Genomic DNA, 22775 nt, shown 5'->3' with positions numbered 1-22775 from the left:
GAACCGAATCATTTAAACGGTTGATTCATTCAGGAACAAAACAGTGTAATATTGCTCAGTCAGAGACGCAAATTGGAATTATATTTGTTGGTGAAATAGAGCAAAAACAGTCAACATTGTGTCTAAAACGTAAGTGTTTTAATATTAAATACTTGTTTGTTGAACTGCTTTATAAAATAAATATCACAATTGTAACCATGCTGCTTTTTGGTGGTCTTCAAGTGATACTGATTTAATATATGAAATTCTATAAATATATACATTTCTTTCCCCATATCTATAATTTTGTGATCATTCTAAATGCATTTTAATAAACTGAATCATGCAGTTAAAGAACGAGCACTGGTCTAAACTACTAGACTTCTTATTTCCTTAGCTAAACTTTATCTAACTTACATGGTAGCTCTCATGGGTCATGATGTCAGCAAAACAAATTGACTATATTTGCCTTTTGTCTTTTGGATAATTAGCTGTAAATTCGATGCACAGCTTAGTCTGTTGTTCATCACCACTCACCTCCACACCACGACAAACACCGTGGAAAGGGAGGGAGGGCTACACTTCTGTGGCTTTCTGCCTGTCAGTGATGTGCATGTGCCGGTGCATGTGCCGATCAATGTGCGCAACACTGCTGTGCTGCTGAGACGTGAAGAGGAAAAGCCTTATAATTTGCTTTGTGAGTGTCAGTGATTTTGTTTTGACGGTGCATGTGCCGACGCACACACACACACACACACACACACACACACACACACACACACATTTACATATTTAATCTGTAAAAGATGTTCATATACAATATATATATATATATAAACTGCCCAGAAAAAAAAGGGCAAAGAAATAAGACAGGTGCTCAAGCCCCCGTTTGATGTGTGCACGTGCCTGCATATACAGATGACAGATTGATAAAAAGACATACTATTTATAACTGGATGTAACTTCCGATACTTTGTGGTGAAAGTGGCTCTCCGATTGACTTTGCCCTATCAGTGCGGCTCCCATTAAAAAATAGTGAAGACCACTGATTTACATTGAGTCCACATTAATATAGTCCTGTTCAGAATGATCAGAGTCCACATCAATACAGTCCTGTTCAGAATGACCAGAGTCCACATTAATATAGTCCTGTTCAGATTCATCATGATCCATGTTTTCATCAAGTTCAAAATTTTCATAAACAGCCTCATCATCCTCTTCATTTTTGCTTCTATGTGATGCAGCTTGATCTAGTGATAAGAGATGAAGGACAATTAAAGGGGAAAATATATATACAGTTAGGTCCATATATATCTGGACACAGGCTCAATTTGTATTTTTTTAGCTGTTGACCAAAACATGTTCAAGTTAGTTCTATAATAAATATGGTCTTAAAGTGCACAATCTGAGCTTTAATTTGAGAGCATTCTCATCTCAACACCCCCTTTTTTTTCAAGGGACCATAAGTGATTGTACAGTTGACTCAAAAGCAATTTAATGGACAGATGTCGGCTATTCCTTCATTATTTCTACATCAATTAAGCAGCTAAAAGTTCTGGAGTTGATTCTATGTGTGCCATTTGCATTTGGAAGCTGTTGCTGTGAACCCACATCATGCAGTCAAAGGATCTCTCCATGCAGGTGAAACAGACAGTTGTTAGGCTTCAAAAACAAAACAAATCCAGCAGGAACATTCAGAGTTTCCAAATCAACAGTTTGGTACATTCTGAGAAGAAAAGAGCGCACTGGTGAGCTCAGCAACATAAAAAGGCCTGGACGTCATTGGAGGACAACAGTGTTGGGTGATCGGAGAATACTCTCCATGGTAAAGAAAAACCTTTCACAACATCCAGCCAAGAGAAGAACACACTCCAGGAGGTGGACATAACACTGTCAAAGTCTACAATCAAGAAAAGAATTCACAAGAGCAAATGTGATCTGTGCTGGCAAAATGAGTTGGAATGCGCACTGGCGAATTTTGAGCTACAGGCAAAAAAAATAAAAAATAAAATAAAATAAAGAAGAAAAGGGGGTGGGGGGGGATGACAACTGATTTGACAGGCTCCCTTGGGTGTTGCTTGGACTTCGGACGGCCACTAAGGAGGATTTGCTGACTTGTTCGGCAGGGCAGACACTTAGGGTGCCTGGCGACTTTGTTCCTGGTATCAGCAATCCATGGTATGGATCACAACACAGTCCCACTCTGCGAAGCCCTGCCTCCACTTTCGTTCCAGTGCCTACCTCTCAACATAGACTGCACAAGGCTTGGGTTCTCAATGATCTGTCTTCTGCTAAATTTGTGTTTGCCTTTCATGATGCACACAGAGGGCCACTGAACTGCCATATGATGGGCCATTCCGGATTCTGGAGTTCACGGATAAGACATTCACAATTGATGTAGGTGGGAGGTCACAGAAACCTGGATGAGCCAACTCAGCTAGCTGTGGCAACCTCTGTCAACCCGTCTGGCCAAGCTGTTGCTCAAGATTTTCCTGGCAACAGCCCGCTGCAGATGACCAAGGGCTGCACGATTATGACACAAATCATAATTTTCGATTATTTCCTTGAAATTGTAATTGCGATTTTTAATTACGATTATCACAATTTACATTGAATGATGTTTATACTATTGTTTGATGCAACTGCATGCCATATTTTATATGAAAATAAACAAGCTGAAAACACTCTAACTGAAAAACTTTTAGTGCTTTTCAATAGTATTAAGCCTGAAATGTCAACTATACATCAGATTGGTTTCTTCTTCAAATTATAAAATTAAAATATGAATAGTATTAAAATGTTAAATTAAAACTAAAATTTAAAGTCGAGGGGGAGGGGGTTGTAATCTTGCGAATTCAATAAAGCAATGGCCGGTTCATGTCTTTTCATCCAGTTTTGATGTCCTCTGTGTTATGTTTAACATTAAATTAGATCTGTGCATTACACTATAGGCCGTCTGTCACATGAATGTTTAATCGATTTATTTGTAATGAACACACTAAAGTGATTTTCACATTTTATTATTCGTTTTTCTTACTTGAATGCTAATGTTTGGATGTAAAATGAAAAATGTAATACACTAGTCTACTTTTTTCTTTCTTACATTTGTTATTTTTTGCTTCTGTTCTTATTTATAACAACAAAGATACAATAAAAAATAGCTATATCATGATTATTAATCCTGTAATGATTATTAAGAAAAGAAGTGGGGGAAAAGATGTAATATTGCTAGGTGAATTTGCTTTGGAACATTTTTCCAAAATTTTGGAAAAAAAAAACTTTTAATTAGTTTTTCCCTAAATTGAGTTTGCTGACTCCATGAACTTCAAACAGGTGTAGCTCAGTCATTTTTCGTCCGATTCCAACAAATCTTACAGCATTTTGAAGGTCTTTTAATGGAGAATTTTATAAAGTTTATAAAGAATTTTGCTTATTGTGATTGATTTTGCCAGTACAGGTCACAAATACAGAGGGTTCACAGCAAGGTGCAAAAGAGGCCTGATTAGACTTCTAAAAAAAATCAGAAACTTTTTCTTTTGACGGCTGAAATTAATATCAACCTGTACCAGAGTGATGGGAAGGAACAAGTATGGAGAAGGCTTGGAACAGCTCATGATCCAAAGCATACAACATCATCTGTGAAACATGATGGAGCCGTGTGATGGCATGAGCATGGCTCCCACTGGCACCGGGTTAATGATGTTTATTGAAGACGTGATGGAAGACATAAGCAGCCAGATGAATTCTGAAGTGTTTAGGGATATACTGTCTGCCCAGATTCAGCCAAATTGAGCAAAGGTGATTGGGCGGCAATTCATAGTGCAAATGTTTGAGGTAAGGCATCAGATGGATGATGAATTGTACTGTTTCAGTTGTGGCAACCCAGGAATTTTTGAAGGTACTGTTTAGTTGTGATGTAAGGAGAAGACCCGAGACTTAGCCCCGCCCCGTAACCCCAGGATTACATTTAGATTTCAGGGGTGGCAATAGGTGATTCATTTTATCACGTATTTAGTGTGAATATTAATATTACATATAGGAGATAGTTATATATATATATAGATATATATATATATCTTATATATATATATATATAGAGTGATGAAATAAAAAGACAGTGACTTTGGAAGAAATTCTTTTATAGAATGAAAACCATTACCTTTCATAAAAGAGCACTTTGAATGTGTTTCCTTGTTCCTTTGCTTTTGTCTTCTCTTCAGCAGGAGGATGATTATGAGGACAGACAATAAGAGCAGCACAGCTGACACTGCAGCACCAATGACAGGAAGCAGGGAGGCTGAAAGAGACACACGTGTTTGAGTTAAACTTTCATTACCAGCAGTTCAACTTGACACTTATACATCAGTACCTGTGATAGTGATGAGCAGCAGTTCAGAGGCAGGTGAACAGAAGGAGCGTGAGGAGACACTGACTTCATAAACACAACTGTAGTTTCCCTCGTGTGAAAAATCTGCCTCAGGAAAGAAGAAGGAAGCAGAGTGACTGACAGCTGACTCAGTCCTGGTGATGTTTGATCCTCTGAACAGGTGAAAAGATCCTCCAGGAAACTGAGATTGAGTTGAACAGATGATAGTGAAACTGTGACCCCTGATGATCACTGGCCCCTGAGGCCCCATGTGAAACCCTCCATCAGGAGCACTGTGGGAGATACTGGGCTGCTGCAAGTTCACTAGAAAACAAGAAGAATACATTTATATGGTTACAGAGACTCAAACATTAAATTCAAATGGTTCTGACCTTTTGAGTATTATCTTGTTAGAGTATGACAATTGCAGTATTGCAGCCTGAACCAGGAAGTTATTTTAAGAGTTAAAGCCACGTTGAAGATCGTTCCAGCTGAAATAATATTTTCTTGCGTTCTGAATTGTCATGAGCAAGAACGGCCTGTAAGTGTTTTATATTTTCTATGTTACAGTATTTCTAATAATAGATTTGTGGCAAATTCATGTTGATTTAGAATCATAAGATCTTTGTGTTTAATTCATGACTGTTTGTTTACCCATATAATATTTGTACTTATGTTTGTTATTATTGTACAAGCTACAATTTCATCTTAGTGTATTTTTTGTATTTATTTTCAGTTTCACACCTTTGTTCATGTCTACATGCTCAACAAGAGTCTCTATTAAACTGAGCTGGAAAGCTATATCCTGACTCTCAAGTCATTCATGAAGGGAGTTTGGCTGGCTGTCTAATCTTGGTTAAGAACACCAACTGGAGGACAGTACAGTAAAAATGCAATTTGTTCAGAGAACTAGGACGCTGATTATGTGCAAGTATGAATGAGCATCATGGATGAATGCAAGGATGATGACTAGGGGTGGGAATCACCAGAGGCCCCATAAGAGCTTAGATCGGGCCCAACAAATCAAGCCCGACCCTACCCGAGCACGTTGTGTCCGAGCCCGGCCCGGCCCGACACGTTCACTGTAATTATGAGCCCGAGCCCGATTTAAACCCGACCATTTTTAAAATGTGGGCCGTTATAACCAGGGGCGGCGCCATGTTGTTTTTTAACGCAGGTGCTGCTGTGCTAGATCATTTAGGCTACGGGGGGGGAGCTGCGCAGTTATATATATATATATATATAATATAAATATATATAATATATATATATATAGATATATATATATATAATATATATATATATATATATATAAAAATATAAATACTATTAATAAATGAGCAAAAATTGGCCACTCAATATTAAATATTAAATTATTTTAATTATCATAATTAAAGTTTTAATGTTATTAAATTGAACAATCACAACATTCAGCATTCAATTAAATATTCTTAAAGATTAATTATTATTAATAATGTTTACTTCAACATATTGTTATTTCAACATAATATGTGTGTGAGCAACAAGCAAGATGTGGCATTTGTAAATTCGGTGAGTTTTTAAATGTGTATGTGTGACCGTGGCGCGCCGGCGCCTCCATGTCATTATTATATTGTCTGCTATATTGCTTTTTATGTATTAAATCCAGGCAATTGGTGATGAAAAATGTATTAAAATTAAGATACAATTTATACTAAACGAAATTCACCTTAAAGAAAATCTTTCTTCAAAACAAAACTTAAACTTGAAACTAAAATGTGCTTATTTATGGCTAAAACACGTATGCTACTACAGACTCTTTTTTGTACAAATTGCAGCACATTCATTTAATTCTGAATTTTTGCACATGTAAGTTGAAAGGCATTTGTTTGTGCATAGTAACATATCTGTAACATTTATCAAGTTCATAATTGTGCGTGCATTTTTTAATTATGATCTTAATGAATAATACGACAAGGAAGAAGCATGTAAACTGCGTTGTTTGTTTATTCAGATATAACTGAATGGATCGTAAATGGATCTGAAATTCCGAATGAAGAAACGTAAAAAATTAAAATAAAAAGATAAACAGTGAACAATGATGAACACAGAAAAAGATGGCCTAAGACCGATTTTATTTATTTTTATTTTTTTACTGAATGGATCGAAGCAGCGTGCCGCATTTTATGCACGAGACAAAGCCAACACATATGTTTGTCACTCCCCCACGACTAGTTTAAAATGTTCCATACCTCCGATTTTCCTCCAAACTTGCTCAAAGTTAATTCTCCTGTTTTAATTTTTTTTCTTTGATTCTTCAAGCTCCATGTGGCACTTAACCTACTGAATAGTACAGCACGCACAGCAGGTGTGATGCGTCACGCGTGCGAGACTGCGAATGCGAGTGGACGAGACGCTGCGCATGACACGTGATGTGCTTTATCAAGGGCCCGACCCCGCCCGAGGACGGTTGTGGGAAATATCGGCCCGACCCGGCCCGGGGGTCGGGTCGGGTCGAGTCCGGGCTCGGGCTCGGGCAGAGAATCTAAGCTCTCTAGGGGTGGGAATCACCAGAGGCCCCATAATACGGTATATCACGATTTTAAATATATTGAGATATGCTGCGATATTCCAACTTCAAATTATGTCCCCAAATGAAAACTTTGGCAACATCTGTTTTAACTGAAAAGAAACATTTCTCAGTTTGTGTATCTCACTTCAGTTTTATTGTTGCAGTGCAAAATGGGATTGTCAAGCAGACAAACTGACCAACACTTTCATGAAAACCTGCCATAAATTTTGTGTTCATTCAACTATTTGTATTACAGTCTAGTCTAGTACACATTAATTAAATGTAAATAGGTATGCACTGCTGTGCTACTACAGGTATTTTGAAGAATGCAACTTGAACTTTGTAAATTGGTATGTTGGGGCATTTGAAAGTAAATTACTGTTAAATTTAAAATAAAACATAGTCTTACATTAAAATAAAAATGTAACATTTAAATTACATAACGTACTCTTAAAGTAAACAATGTACTACAACAGGTATGCCCTCTGGCGGCTGGATGAATGGATGGTTGATGTTACAACTATGCATTCCATGGAATTCTTTAATGAAACCGTTTAATGCTCAGGCAGTTCCAAGTCCGTTTAATTACTGTGCTATATTAATGCGCCGCTGCTTTAATTGACATACATAAACACGCACACACATATCACTCGCACAGAGAGAGAGATCCTGCTGCGCAGAACACAGAAACGTTAAGGAGTAGGCCAAAATAAACTTGTCAACACTACTATTATTAATAAAATGGCTTAGATACTGGATCACTGCATTATATTCCTCAGCAACGAGGAGGTAAAATCTTTTAGTAACTAAACTCAAAGCTTAATTGTTTGTAAAGAGAGGCGAACAGTCGCAGGTAATTCACACACCTGTAATTTTTTCTCTCTCTCGGACATACGATCAATAATTAATTAAAATATATGTTATAATTCTGTAATTCTATAATTCCGTAACTGACAAAAATAACCGTAATTTTTACCCATTTGGTCAAATATTGTGCTGCAAAGAGCAGTAATTTTAACTTGTCTGTAACTTGGCAAATGACCATGGAATAAAGGCCCAGGTACACTTCACTTTCCGTGTACCATTCTGTCTTGCACACAGCCGCGTCCGCACAGCTTTTAAAGTATACTCAACTGCGGATGAGTGCGGACCATAGACTGCGGACGGACAAGCTTGACACATGCACAGTACCACCCACTTGACTTGTGCTCTGTCTCAACATTCACTTCGTGTATGCTGTGTTGTACGTGGGTAACGGGTTACATGTGCACTGTTCTCGCGGTCTCAAAAAATTGCCTGCACGCAGACAGGGTGTGCAACTGTCCACGAGCCCTCCTGATGACGATAATGATGTAATTGCGCGGAAGGCTGTAGTATACTTTGGCCTTAAGTGGGATAATCATTGGCTTACCGCGCATTAAATGATTTTAGAAAAACAATTTACACCGCCATCTAGTGAACTGGAAAGAAATTGTTTTTTATTATTCTACCAAATAGTATAATGAAAGATTGATACTTGGTGTTCATGTATCGATACAGTATCGCCTCGGAAAATATCGTGATACTATACTGTATTGATTTTTTTCCCCCACCCCTAATGACAACAGAGCTTCTCAGAACAGTGCTGGCAGCAGTCACACATCATCAACAGCCAGCGCAGTGGCAAGGGGCCGTGGGAGAGCAGAAGCAGTGCGCATCTGTGCATCCTTTTCCTGAAAAAGAAGCCAAGTTAAAGAATGAGCAGGCAGAGAGGGAAGCTAAAGCACTCCTTGAAAAGGCTAGACTTGACCCTGAACTGAGTGCTCTAACTCAACTGTAGCACAGGCAGAGATATTAGAGGCAGCTGAGGAACAGTTACATGTACCAGATGACAAAATTGCTAAAAAATCATCGAAAGAAGAATGTATGCAGCGTACAACTGACTACATTACACAGCAGGATGAGTTACAAAATTATTCATGCTGTGATGACTTTGTACCTGTAAAGCAAGAGGAAAGCTTAGTTACATGGGACAAGCCACTTGAATCCTAGCCACTTATCCCTCGTCCACAAATTCAGATTAAATCCTCAGAGGAGTTTCTGGCACGTCGTGAATTGGTGACTACAGGGCTCAGTCAGTTCAACGACAGACCCGAAAGATCCAGAGTGTGGCAGTCCTTATTTTTAAATACTATAAAAGATCTTGACATATAGCCTAGCAAGGAGTTGGACCTTTTAACTAAGTGTCTAGGAAAGGAATCAGGCCATTATGTCAACAGAATATGTCTCATGCATGTTAACAATTCTCCGATTGCTCTTAGGAAAGCCTGGGACAGGCCGGTCGAGTGTTATGCTTCACCAGAGGTAATCGAAGATGTGCTGTTGAAGAAACTGTACATGTTTACTAAAATTTCCAACAACGATTCTGTGAGACTAAGGGAGCTTGGAGATCTTCTCATGGAGATCTTATCAGCAAAACAAGATGGATACTTGCCTGGCTTGGCCTTTTTGGATACCGCTCGAGGCATCAGTCCTATAGTAGCAAAGCTCTCACACAGTCTTCAAGAAAAATGGGTAGTCCAAGGATCAAAGTTTAAAGCAGATCACAATGGGCTTTTTCCCTCTTTCTCATTCTTTGCTGAGTTCATTTGCTGTGAGGCACGCATCAGGAATGATCCCAGTTTTTCACTCAGGGATATCAACTCAAAGGAAAGACCAATTCTTAGGATGATGAGAGTTTCATTGTCACCTCTTAAAACAAGTGTTGTCAAGGACATGAGAGTAGAAAATCTAGAAAGGTACTGTCCAATACACAACAGACCACACTCTCTGAAAAGGTGTTGTGCCTTTAGAGCCAAAGCTATTGAGGAGAGAAAATCTTTCCTCTGTGAAAATGGTATATGCTACAAGTGTTGCACATCCACTACTCATTTGGCCAAAGACTGCAAGGTACCTGTCATGTGTAATGAATGTGAGAGTAAACTCCATGTCACAGTCATGCACCCAGGCCCACCTTCTCAAGTGCCTCCTCAAGTCTCCTACATCCCAAGAGAGCCACGGAGCAGAAAGAGATGACAATAAATTGTCAACATCCACAGTAACGTCTCACTGTACTCAGACCTGTGGCAAGGGGCAACCAGGGAAATCATGCTCTAAGATTTGTTTGGTGCGTGTGTTCCCTCAGAATCAGCCAAAGAAGGTTGTCCAAATGTAAGCTGTACTCAGAGCAATCGCTCGTTGGCTAAATCAGATTTTTTTTAATTGTTTGGAATTGACAGCGAACTACTACTTGTTTCCTCCGGACATGTGCTGGGGTTATGAATACATCTGCCAGGAAGGCTGAAGGTTTTGTAATCTCACCAGCCGCAGGAGGGGCTTCTTTTGCTCTACCACTGCTCCTAGAGTGAAATCAAATACTTGCCAGCAGATCTGAAATACCTACCCTGAGTGTAGCCTTGAATCACGCTCACTTGAGGTCAATATCATGCCAAATTCACAAACTCGACCCTACTGCCCAGATACCTCTCCTACTGGGGAGAGACATTATAAGGGCACACAAGGTAAGACAACAAATCAATGGCCCACATGACGCACCCTTTGTTCAAAAGTTAGACTTAGGGTGGGTTGTAGTTGGGAAGTTATGTTTGGGTAATGTCCATATACCTAGTGTAAGCACCTTCAGGACCAATATACTAGAGAATGGCTGCACCTCTTACCTTTCACCCTGCATCAGTTACATGAATCTAAAAGAGGAAGCTCCTAACAGTGGGGAGCCGAGGGGTGTTATCTTTGGAGCATGCAAAAACAGCATGTACAGAACATCAGAAATGAGTCTCGGTTGTGATGTGTTCCAAAGGACTGAGAACGACAATAAACTTCCCCCGTCCATTGAGGACACAGCATTCTTAAGGATCATGGATTCTGAGGTTTACAGGGATGAAGAAACAGTTGGGTTGCCCCATTGCCCTTCAGAGTGCCAAGATAAGTACTCCCCAACAATCGTGAACAAGCTCTTAATAGATTCCATTCTCTGCAATGTACCCTCTGCAATGAAAAACAGTTTGGCGCTTTCATGAAGAAAATTCTGGAGAATGATCTTGCACTACCGCTAAAGGAGGGAGAGGAGTGTTTTTTCTTGCCGATCTTTGCGGTTTACCACCCAAAAAAGCCGGCCCAAATCAGGGTGGTTTTCAACTCTAGTGCCCAACATCATGGCATCTCCCTCAACAAAGTCTTGTTAACAGGCCCTGATCTAAACAATAACTTGTTGGGAATCCTTCTTTGATTCCGTAAGGAAACCATAGCTATCACAGCCGACATCCAACAAATGTTCCATTGTTTCAGAGTTAGAGAGGACCATTGTAACTTTCTTAGGTTCCTCTGGTTCAGAGACAGTTACCCAACAAAGAATGTCATAGAGTACCGCATGAAGGTACATGTGTTTGGCAATAGCCCTTCCCCAGCAGTTGCCATTTACGGGCTAAGGCAAGTCACTAGCGAGGGTGAAAAAGTACATGATTCAGATACTAGACCGTTTGTGGAAAGACACTTCTATGTGGATGACGGACTTGTGTCCCTACCTACTAATGATCAGGCAATCAGTCTCCTCAAAAGAACACAAGCAATCTTAGCTGAATCGTACCTTTGTTTGCATAAGATTGCTTCAGTGAGACTCCCTGCAGGACCTAAAGCAACTGCATATTCCTCTTACTTATATTTCAGTTTCCCTCTCAGATGCCAAGCTTATAAAGTTATGTGTTTTTTCTGATGCATCCACTAAAGCAATCAGTGCAGTGGCTTACCTCAGGGCAGTTAACAGTAATGGAAATTGTAATGTCGGATTTGTCTTAGGTAAAGCCAAACTAGCACTACAACACAAACCAACAATTCCGCATCCCGAACTCTGTGCAGCAGTATTGGCGGTTGAAATTGCTGACCTGATTCGTCATGAGATAGATCTTAGACTGGATGCCATAAGATTCTACTGCCAGAGCAATGGTTCTATGTCCCGACTGAGCTCAACCCAGCTGGCCATGGCTCTAGAGGAGTTGCTGCATTCCAACTCAATGATTTGGCATGGCTCAAAGGACCACCATTTTTTTCCAAACCTTACACATTCTTGCAGGAAGAGCAGGAATCCTATGAACTAGTGCTGTCAAATGATTAATCACGATTTATCACATCCAAAATAAAAGTTTTTGTTTACATAATATATGTGTGTATGCTGTGTATATTTATTATGTATATATAATTACAAACACATGCATGTATACATTTAAGAAAAATATGTTATGTTTATATATTAAATATATTTTATATAATATAAAATATAAGAATATAAATATATAAATGTATAATATAAAATATAAATATATACATGTAAATATTTTTTCAGTATTTACTGTATGTGTTTTAAATATACACAGTACACATACATATAGTATGTAAACAAAAACTTTTATTTTGGATGCGATTAATCGCGATTAATCATTTGACAGCACTACTATGAACTTGTCTGTCCAGAACACAACATTGAGGTAAGGCATTATATCCTTAGCTATTGCACTTAAATTGGACTTCATGGTTTAGGGTCACAAAGATTCAAGAGATTCTCTACGTGGAAAACCCTTGAAAGAACTATTGCCCTTTTGATCCACAATGCTCAGACAATCAAATCCAAGAATGGTTTTGGAGAGCACATAGGGTGGCATCATTGCAGTAAACCTCAAACCCCACAAGAGCGTTCACTAGCCCGGAATGCAATTTTAAAAGCAGCTCAACAGGAGAGCTTTCCCATGTAATATGCGGCCCTTTCTGAAGGGAAAGCCCTTTCAAAAAACAGCCCTCTCTTAAAACTTGATCCAATTCTCATTGAAGGTCTAATCCAAATTGGAGGAAGACTGAAAAACTCTTCATTAAGGTCCAAAGAAAAGAACCCCTTGATACTACACAAGCACAACCATGTCTCCATTCTGTTAGTGTGTCACTACCATGAGAAAGTAGAACATCAGGGGCGTCATTTTATTGAGGGAGCCTTGAGAATGGCTGGGTTCTGGATCATAGGAGGGAAAAGGCTGATTAGTTCAGTCTTACACCATTGTGTCACCTGTCATAAGCTCCGTGGAAAAATGGAGGAACAAGTTATGGCATGACTTACCACCTGAGCACCTAAACATAAATTCCCCATTCACCTACGTAGGATTGGACATTTTTGGACCTTGGATGGTCAGAGCGATGTGAACTAGAGGTGGACATGCAGAAAGTAAGTGTTGGGCTATATTGTTCACTTGCATGAGTGTAAGAGCTGTGCACATTGAGGTCATCGAATCAATGGATGCTTCCAGCTACATCAAGCATTAAGACGATTCTTTGCCATACGAGGACCTGCAAAGCAGCTAAGGTCCGATTGTGGCACGAACTTTGTGGGAGCGAGCAAAGAGTTAGGGCTGAACAAGTTGCAACAGGAAGAAAGGGTTCTCAGATATTTGAGTGAGCAGAACTGTTCCTGGGAGTTCAATCCTCCTCATTCTTCAATCTGAAGACCACTGCTCAAGGTACTCCAAAGGCCTTTACAAGGCCTCTTACAGAGGTCATCCTACTTTTATCCTCAACAGATTAAAGGTTTATGCTAAATTGTAGCAGTATGGACAGTGGTGTCCTAAAAAACACAGAGTGGGGAGTGTTCTGCCCTTTGAGTATTATCTTGTTAGAGTAATTAGGACATCAAGCGGTCAATTCCAGTATTGCGGTCTGAACCAGAAAGTTATTTTAAGAGTCAAATAGCATGGTGAAGATAGTTCCAGCTACAATAATCCTTTGTTGTGTTCTGAATTGGAGGACAGTACACAAACAGTTGTAAACAAATAGAAATGGCTTCAAGAACTGCATCTTGTCAGGAACAAAATTGAATCCATAGCCATTTTTTGCATAAATGCTGTATTTGTATTTGTACTGTAGGGTAAACGTAATTATTATTCTCACCAAAATCTACATTGAGACATTTTAAGTCCACAAGATATTGTTTTCTGTTCAAGAAGTTATGTTAAAATATTAATCTCTCACATAAAAATATTTAATTTTATTTTAAATGACAAAAACAGTTCAATTAAGATTTACATCATTAAAGGGGTCCTATTATGCTCTTTTACAAAGTCTTGATTTTGTTTTGGGGGTGTACTTGAAAAGGCTTTCATACTAGGTTGTTCGAAAAACACATTATTTACACATTAGCACGTGATATAGTATAAGGAGTAATATTTTTTATGAAATGTACTGAAGTAAAAGTAAAAGTTACTCAAAATAAAACTACTCCAGTAAAGTACAGATACTTGTACAGAGACTTTTGTGTGTGCGGGATGTGGGAGAATAAAATGATTCACGGGACTCCCAGAAAATAGAAATACCTAAATATAAAATATCTAAAATACATAAATTGTTATTCATCTATTGCACAAAAGCAACATGAACTAATATAAAATATAAACAATTAACAGGTGCAAGCATAAGCAGAGTTTCTATTTAGGCTATAACACGTGTTTGTAGCGTTGAGCAATGCAGTGCTGAAATTTGCATGCTCACGAATCCTCTCATTATAACACATAAATTGTAGACATTATGAAAAATTCATTATGCATATATTTATTTTGTTATTACAGAGATTTGTGAGACTGCGATGAACTGAGATGTATTTTAGAGATTATAAATGCAGCGCTCTTTGCTGGCATTCTGCCATGCTAATCCATGCACACAGCAGCCGCTTGCTTTAGTTAAAAATAACAGTGTTCTCTGAATGTTGATGCTTTAATAACAAATATTTTTTGGGGGCGTGTATGCTGAGATTTCATAAATTTCATGGAGAAAAAAAAGTAATGTAACTAATTATTAATTACTTTTGAAATAAAGTAATCAGAACAGTAAAGTGATTACTTTTAAAAGGAGTAATCAGTGATCAGTAATTTGATTACATTTTACAGAGTAACTTGCTCAACACTGTCCATGAACATGATTTCTGCCCGAGTCCCGTTGGATTGCATTGGCTGTGGGGCTGAAGATGACAACTCCCATGATTCCACACTCAGTCACGGCATCATTTGGAATATGCGCCCTCTAGCGGCGAAGAATTTACATATTGTGCCTTTAAATCTATAGCCGTGGTTGGATTTATTTATGCATGTTCAAATATTTATTTAAAGCTTGCTTCTCTTCAGATTCTTATTAACAGCATTATCTTAATAGGCTGAAGTTGTTCTATGTGAAATCAGACATTTGAGCACCATATTGCAAAAGTGGCATGATCATAACACCCCTCGAATATTCGACTGTGAGATTGGTAGTCGAATCGGGTTCCTCCTATCGAAGCATCGAAACGTTGACTATTCGGGGTCACCCCTAAGTAGGATAATACATGATTTTTTCTTGTTATAATATGAGCTCAAAAATGGTAGTGTGCTTAATGGGTACGTGAGCTTAAACATACAGGTAGACGGAGTGTGGGGGTGAAAATTACTGCGAGGTGAAAAACAAAAGTGGCATTGAGCGGAGTTCTCTCACTGCAGCAGACATGTGCACTCAGTTGATGATGGGCAGGATCAAGGTACTGTAGAACGAGTGAAGTGATAACACACCAATTACAACAAAGAATCACGAGTTTCACACAACTGTATATAGCAGATTACAGACTTGCGAAGCAACAAAACAAGTGGGTAGACCGAAGATATATGCAAATATTGATCCTTATAAACCGTAATAAGCAAACAGTCCGGGGAAAAAAAGTAAGCATACGGTGTAGGCCTCTGTAGGGAGTGAAATTTAAGGTTAAAATGAATATTCTATAACTTTAAATAAGATCTAGGGGTAATATCGTGAGAACAGAGACCCGCGATTAGAATCGAGAGAGAGAATGGTCTGTGCGCAGTTGTGAGAGGTAGAGAGAGAGAGATGATACACACTGTGTAATCGGATGTGGCTAATTCCTGATGTTAACCTCTTCATGTTTAATAAATCAAGTGTTATGATCTGCCGAGCTCCCTGTCGGTGTGCTCCTTGCAACAAAGCCAAGAACCCACGAGCCAGCGTGCAGAAAGAACTGTAAATCCTGCATATAGAAACTACACGCGTTACACTGGTGGCAGCACTGGTTGGCTTGTTTTGTTGGGACACTTCTTTTTTTTTTTTTTTTTTATTGAACGATGTGGATATCACCACTTTCACCAGCAGAGGCGTTGATACTGTTTTTGTATTGGTTTTCATGTGCTCTTTTCGCAAGTTCGGATTACGTGCGTTCTCTCTCACACAAAATGGTGGACGACGAGCAAGAAGCAGCTTCAGTACAGAAAGACAGACATGTTGCAGATGCAGCAAACCCACAGCTGCCATTTAAAATTGACATTCCTCATCCTTTTTCTGGAGACAGTACAGAGCCTTTTAGTTGATGTTTAAAGTTGTTTGAAGTTTCACTTAATGTCTCAGCTGTTTTCCTGGATAAGGCCAAACTTCTCCCTGTGAAGCTTACTGGTCCAGCATTTGCATATTGGTAGTCTCTCTCATTTGAAGTGAAAGCTTATTATGAGTTAACTAAAGCCATTTTGCCCACTGTTTTTGGCCACATTTCAGACATTTTTGAATGCACGTCCCAGTAAACCACAAGAACCTCTTGAAGTCTATGCTGCTGAGCTCACGAATTTAGTGACTGAAGCGTTTTCTCAATTTTATGGAGCAGCACGGAATTGTGAAATTTTTCATAGATTTGTGACCGGTTTAGACCCATCACTTCAATTGAAAATCCATGAGCATGGCGCTGTGACTTTGGACAATGCTTTGAGACTGGCCACTCAATGTGAGCGTGCTCAGTTGGCCATCAGTGTTGCTAACCCTTCAGCTGTTATGCCTGTGATGGCAAATCAACAGCCATCGGCTAACACAGTGACAGCAGCCCACATCACTTAACTGGTATCAGCCATAGCTGAACTCCGAACTGACTTGCATGCCTTACGCCAGTCTCATCTACGATGGACAGATGAACGTGTGGACCGGCTTTCGCAGCGGATTTCCAGTCTTCAGGAAGAAGTGAGATCTTCCACACACTCTCCACATCAGTCCTGTGCAGCCATGAAATACGACATCGCAGCACGCCATTGCCAGCCTAGCTTGGACGATCATCATCACCATCAAGACTGCTGCTGTACTCCACAACACACACAGAGAGGTCGACAACACCCTCGGGATGACCGCTATTCTCAACGACACCACCATGGCTACTCCGAACAAGATCAACCACCCCCAGTTGATGACTTCTCCTGCCAAAGACATTGTAGCTACTCTAATTCATCCCATAGTCATGAGTCACACATGCCTTACACCACACAATCTGAAAAATACACCCCCCATAGACATCATTATGGAACCTCCAGGTCTGGCCGCTCACCTTCACGGGAGCGCTTGCCCGATCTCGACCGTGAACATAGAACCTGTTATCCCCGCTTACCCTCACCCAGTCCACAGTACAGACCCCCCATTCCTATAGTTCACCGATACTCATCCTGTTCTCATAGGATGGGATTTCCTAATTGAGCACAACTTTACTGTTGACATACCACATGCATGTTTGCAACTATATAACCCTTCAGTGCCTCTTTCACCACCCTAGTCACTGATTCCAGTACAAAGTTATGCAGTCAGCGTTGTTCAGGTGACTGTCCTGCCTATGTCAGAGATGGTAATCCCAATTTCTGTCAAAGATAATTGCGTAGTGAATCCTTTCACTGACACATATGTGGGTATACTGGAACCACAGCCTCCTCCAGTTGTGACCTTAGGTGTCGCTCGAACACTGATCACAGTTCAAAAAGGGAGGGGCATGGTTTGATTTTTTTTCTGGAGTAATGGAATGGTTTGTGTTGTTGATGGGTGTAATTTAGGTGTGTCTTTTGTTAGTCACTGGCAATACATATGATGAGTATGCGTTAGTCTCAGCCATGACTGCTTCTACAGAAAATGTCCGTCCAATGCCTGAAGTGCATATGGAGGATACACAGTTAAATGCTGAAGAACAGGCATAGCTCAAGAGCCTGCTGACAGAGTTCAGTGTCCTCCTTGGAACAAAGCCAAGAACCCATGAGACAGTACGCGGTAAGAGCTGTAAAGCCCGCATATAGAAACTACGCACGTTACACCTCTATAGCCTTCTTGTGTATGGCCCCCGACACCACTGGTATTCAATGCTGTAGTTTATATTTGTTTATGTAAAGTACTTTAAACGGTATTGTGTTGTGTTATTTTATATTTTGTTTTTTTTTATTATTATAAGCAAGGGGTGCAGCTGCATGAGGGGTATGCAAGATCAGTGTCGGTGCCCCCTGTAGGCCTATTCTAGTAGCCTCTAACACTAACTCCCACAGAAAACTTTCTACTTACTAGCTTGTGCATGAAATAATACACACTCATCAGGAATGAAAAAAGTGAGAAAGGTTTGAACCCCCTTTCCCCCTTTTTTAATACCATAGGGAATAAAGTGAAAAGTAAAAAAAACTAAAAAAAGTGTATCACATAACATCCCCTTTAACTCCTGATGGTAGGCAGAAGACAGTAGGTAGAATTTTTTTTTTTTATTTTTTTTTTTTTTTTAATTGTTGTATTGTTGACTTTTTAGTTAATATTATTTGCCTCAAAATTATTAATATTTTCACACATTTTTATAAAGTAAAATTTATTTTAAAGAAAATTTTTTCCTTTTCATTTTTACTTAAAGAGAAAATGGAATTCATGGAAATTTTGCCATGCTAAGTGGAAGATTTCTGCCAAGATTTCACCTGGTAGAAAAACAAATATTATTAAAATGAATGTCTTGATTCCCACTAATTTATTGTCTGCTTTACCATTTCCACTCTGGAATATAGTTTTTTTTCACATGTTTGTAACCTTGTTTACAAGCTTTATTTCTCTCAAATGTAAATAAAATGGCCATTCACAAACAGGTTTTGAGCAATAGAGATACCCAGAAATGAACTGATATTTGCTCTCTTCAGCAGTGGCGGAGCCAGGATGTTTTTATAGGGGTAGCCAGGAAAGGTGCAGCAACCAGTCTGGGGTGGCACAGAAATCTTCATTATTTCAATATAGAAATGGATTTGACTATAAAGTACTGGACTGTTTTAGTGCCTAAAACACAACGGAATACAATTAATTTGTATAATTGTATTTTAGATAATTGTAAATTACATCGTAAAACTGAGTGAATGACAATTTTTGTTTTATTTTTGTATTACCTAGACTCCAGGTATTTTAATAAAAGGGCTCACTATAGCTTTATTGCTCAGTAAGCTTTGTTCTGGGTTTTAACACCCCCAAAATCTTGTTCTCCATCATTGCACAGGCCCACTCATGGATGAGACATGCAGATAACTATAGTCAACCTTCACTGAATTTTAATTAATCAATGAACTCTGAAAATATCAGTCTGTGTTTAACATTCTATTAGTTGTCAAAATTAAATAATTCCAGTACTTTTGTCATACCTAAATAGAGGTCTGTACAAAGGAAAATAATGTAAGAATGTAAAAAAAAAATTCATGCATTTAAATATGGTTTCATTTTCTTTTCATTTTCGTACTTTAAAAATTAAACGAAAAATTAGCACATATTTTCTTTAATTAACTGCACTGTGCTCACATTTGGCCTACTTGTGCATTAAATTATAAAAAATGACAGCCTATCATCTTGTGCCCTATTGTTATCTCGAATTGCTTGCAGTTTCTTGCGGTTTATTTTTGCTCGCAGTTTCTAGTGCGGTTTATTTATATTTATTCACTTCATATATGAAGTGAGCGTGCACCTCGCTGACACGACAGGAAAGTTTGTTTTACTGACATAACAATATCTAATCAGACTACAGTTCCCTGTTGTTCTACTGAAGCTCATTTGGCACCTGTTCCCTTTCCACGCTTGACTGACTCGCACCTGGTGCTCTGGGCAAGCTAAAGTGCACATCTGAAAAGTCTCCCATTTGTTGTGGTTGCAAAGCAATACGGCCGTTCCATGTCTTAAAGGGTTAGTTCACCCAAAGGTAATTAATTACTCACCCTCAAGTCCTTTCAAACCCGTAAGACCTTTGTTCATCTTTGGAACACAAATTAAGATACTTTTGATGGAATCTGAGAGCTGTCTGACCCTGCATAGACAGCAACGCAACTGAAATGTTCCCATGTCCAGAAACATAGCAAGGAGATCTGTAAAATAAATCCATGTGACATCAGTGGTTCATACGCATTATACAAAGCTACGAGAATACTTTTTGTGCGCAAAATAAAAAAAATTAAAAAATGCATGTCTTAAAGGGTTAGTTCACCCAAAAATGAAAATTCTGTCATTAATTACTTACCCTCAGGATGTATGCTGTTCTGTGTCAGCTGCGTCATGCCGGATCTGTTTCCTGTTGTTGTGATTTGTTGTGAACGGAAACAGCATATCGGCATGACGCAGGGTGATGCGGAGGAGACAAATTGTTGAATAAATTCATTATTTTGTGATTTGTTGTGAACGGAAAGTGTTTTTGTGGATTAGTATGGTTGATGATGAGGAGATGATGTCACATGGATTTTTTTACAGACCTCCTTGTTACATTTCTGAACTTGGGAACATTTCAGTTGCATTGCCGTCTATGCAGGGTCAGACAACTCTCAGATTCCATCAAAAATATCTTAATTTGTGTTCCGAAAATGAACGAAGGTCTTATGGGGTTGAAACGACATGATGGTGAATAATTAATGACAGAATTTTCATTTTTGGGTGCACTAACTCTTTAATAAGTTTTTAATAAATACATTTTTGAACTCATTAAAATGCTAAACAACCATTAAATAAAAATGTTGCATTACTTATTTTTAATAACTAAGCTTTTGATTGTTTATAATGTTTTATTAAAGATTTTCACAGAATGATTTTGGTAAAATGGCGCCTCCCTATGTGTGGCGCCCCTATGCACTGTATATACTGCATACCTCGTTTTTGCGCCACTGATTATAAGGACAGACAATAAGAGCAGCACAGCTGACACTGCAGCACCAATGATAGGAAGCAGGGAGGTTGAGAGAGACACATGTGTTTGAGTTCAACTTTCATTACCAGCAGTCCAGCTTGTTTTTAGACTCTTACACATCAGTACCTGTGATAGTGATGAGCAGCAGTTCAGAGGCAGATGAACGGAAGGAGCGTGAGGAGACACTGACTTCATAAACACAACTGTAGTTTCCCTCGTGTGAATAATCTGCCTCAGGAAAGAAGAAGGAAGCAGAGTGACTGACAGCTGACTCAGTCCTGGTGATGTTTGATCCTCTGAACAGGTGAAAAGATCCTCCAGGTAACTGAGATTGAGTTGAACAGATGATAGTGAAACTGTGACCCCTGGTGATCACTGGCCCCTGAGGCCCCTCATGAAACCCTCCATCAGAAGCACTGTGGGAAATACTGGGCTGCTGCAAGTTCACTAGGAAACAAGAAGAATACATTTATATGATTACAAGATTCAGGACAATAAAGCTAACTTCTTTAAATAAATAAAAATGACTTCCAGAACTGCATCTTGTCAGGATCAAAATTTAATCCACAGCCATTTTACAAAGGAGCGCAAATGCAAAAAGGCATCATTACAGAATTGAGTTCACTTGCATGTTACTAATGCATATTATTTATAATGTAGGCTATGAGACTAAGCTGACTGCACTCACCCACAGTGATGAATACAGTGTTGCTCAAAGGTGACGTGTTGTTGTTTTGGTAGGAGTAACGACAGCTGTAGCTGCCCTGATGTGAGACGTCTACATTAACAAGGTTGAAAGTCACACTAGATTCATGTGTCTGTGAGGATACAGATGGTCCATTTCTGAAGAGCTGAAATTCAGCATTAGCCTTGCATCTTGGTTTAGGTGTTGTGCAACTGAACTGGATATTTTCTCCAGGAGAAACAGCTGCATGTGTGGAGGTCAGGGAAAGAGTCGGCAACTGAAGCTCACCTGCAAAATAAATGTTTATTTTAAATAATTTGTTAAGACATAATTGTGTGGAGGTCAGGGAATTCATGAAGCTTAATGTAATTTCTGCTCATGTCCTCCCAAACTAATGTGTGACAATGCAAAAGATTTAACTTACCTGAACAAACAACACCAGCATCTTCACCGTGTTTACAGTTATGTGTTCCTAGTCCACTGTGAGAACATTGTGTGAGGGCTCCTTCACTTCCTGAACATTTAACATCATCCAGCCAGATAGATCCACTGCCTTGACCAAAGGAGTCAGGAGTCGCACTGATGGCTGATCCACACTGTGACTGTCTGCACACCACAGCAGCATCATTCAGGTCCCAGTAATCATCACACACGGTTCCCCACTGGCCATTATAACGGATCTCCACTCTCCCACAGCATGAATCAGACCCATTGACCAACCTTATGTCTGGTAGTTGGCATTAAAAATAAAAGTACAATGTGCCCAAAAAAATCACTTTTGGCATTCTGTATGTATTTTATATGTGTTTGACATCTTTGGAAGCCAATCACCATCCATTCATAGTCTCTATATACTAATTCCTTTAATAGTACTTTTATTACAAGGGTCATTCCTGGGATTCGGTAACATTTCAACTTGGAATATACAATAATTTATTTTTTCAACTACAGATGATTCATTTTATAAATATCCCACATCATTAAGCACATATTTAGACAACTTTTTTTTATCAATGGACAAAATGGGTTTGGTTTAAACAGGATTTTACACAGGACTTGTTAAAACAAACATCTACCTACTGCTCACCTGTCCCTGACAACAATTTAATGATAACAAATGGTAACATTTAGCAACATTTTCACATTTTATTGGACTGAAGCTACACAAATTGTATGTCTATGG

The 22775-nt window shown here is 39.0% G+C and overlaps 1 protein-coding gene across 1 annotated transcript; it reads right to left on the bottom strand.

The window, feature by feature from the left end:
* Positions 1–852: 852 nt before the first annotated feature.
* LOC109093679 lies at positions 853–22434 on the bottom strand. The gene is made up of 6 exons (XM_042721381.1): positions 22424–22434; positions 22017–22312; positions 21596–21880; positions 21034–21354; positions 4139–4276; positions 853–1229 (listed from the first exon to the last, which is right to left on the bottom strand). Exons 1-6 carry the CDS (start codon positions 22432–22434, stop codon positions 1030–1032), a joined length of 1251 nt encoding a protein of 416 aa, XP_042577315.1. The 3' UTR covers positions 853–1029.
* Between the last annotated feature and the right edge of the window lie 341 nt (positions 22435–22775).

The sequence above is a fragment of the Cyprinus carpio genome, chromosome B3 (genome assembly GCF_018340385.1).
Source record: "Cyprinus carpio isolate SPL01 chromosome B3, ASM1834038v1, whole genome shotgun sequence".
NCBI lineage: Eukaryota > Metazoa > Chordata > Actinopteri > Cypriniformes > Cyprinidae > Cyprinus > Cyprinus carpio.
This window is presented reverse-complemented; position numbering and strand designations above follow the sequence as displayed.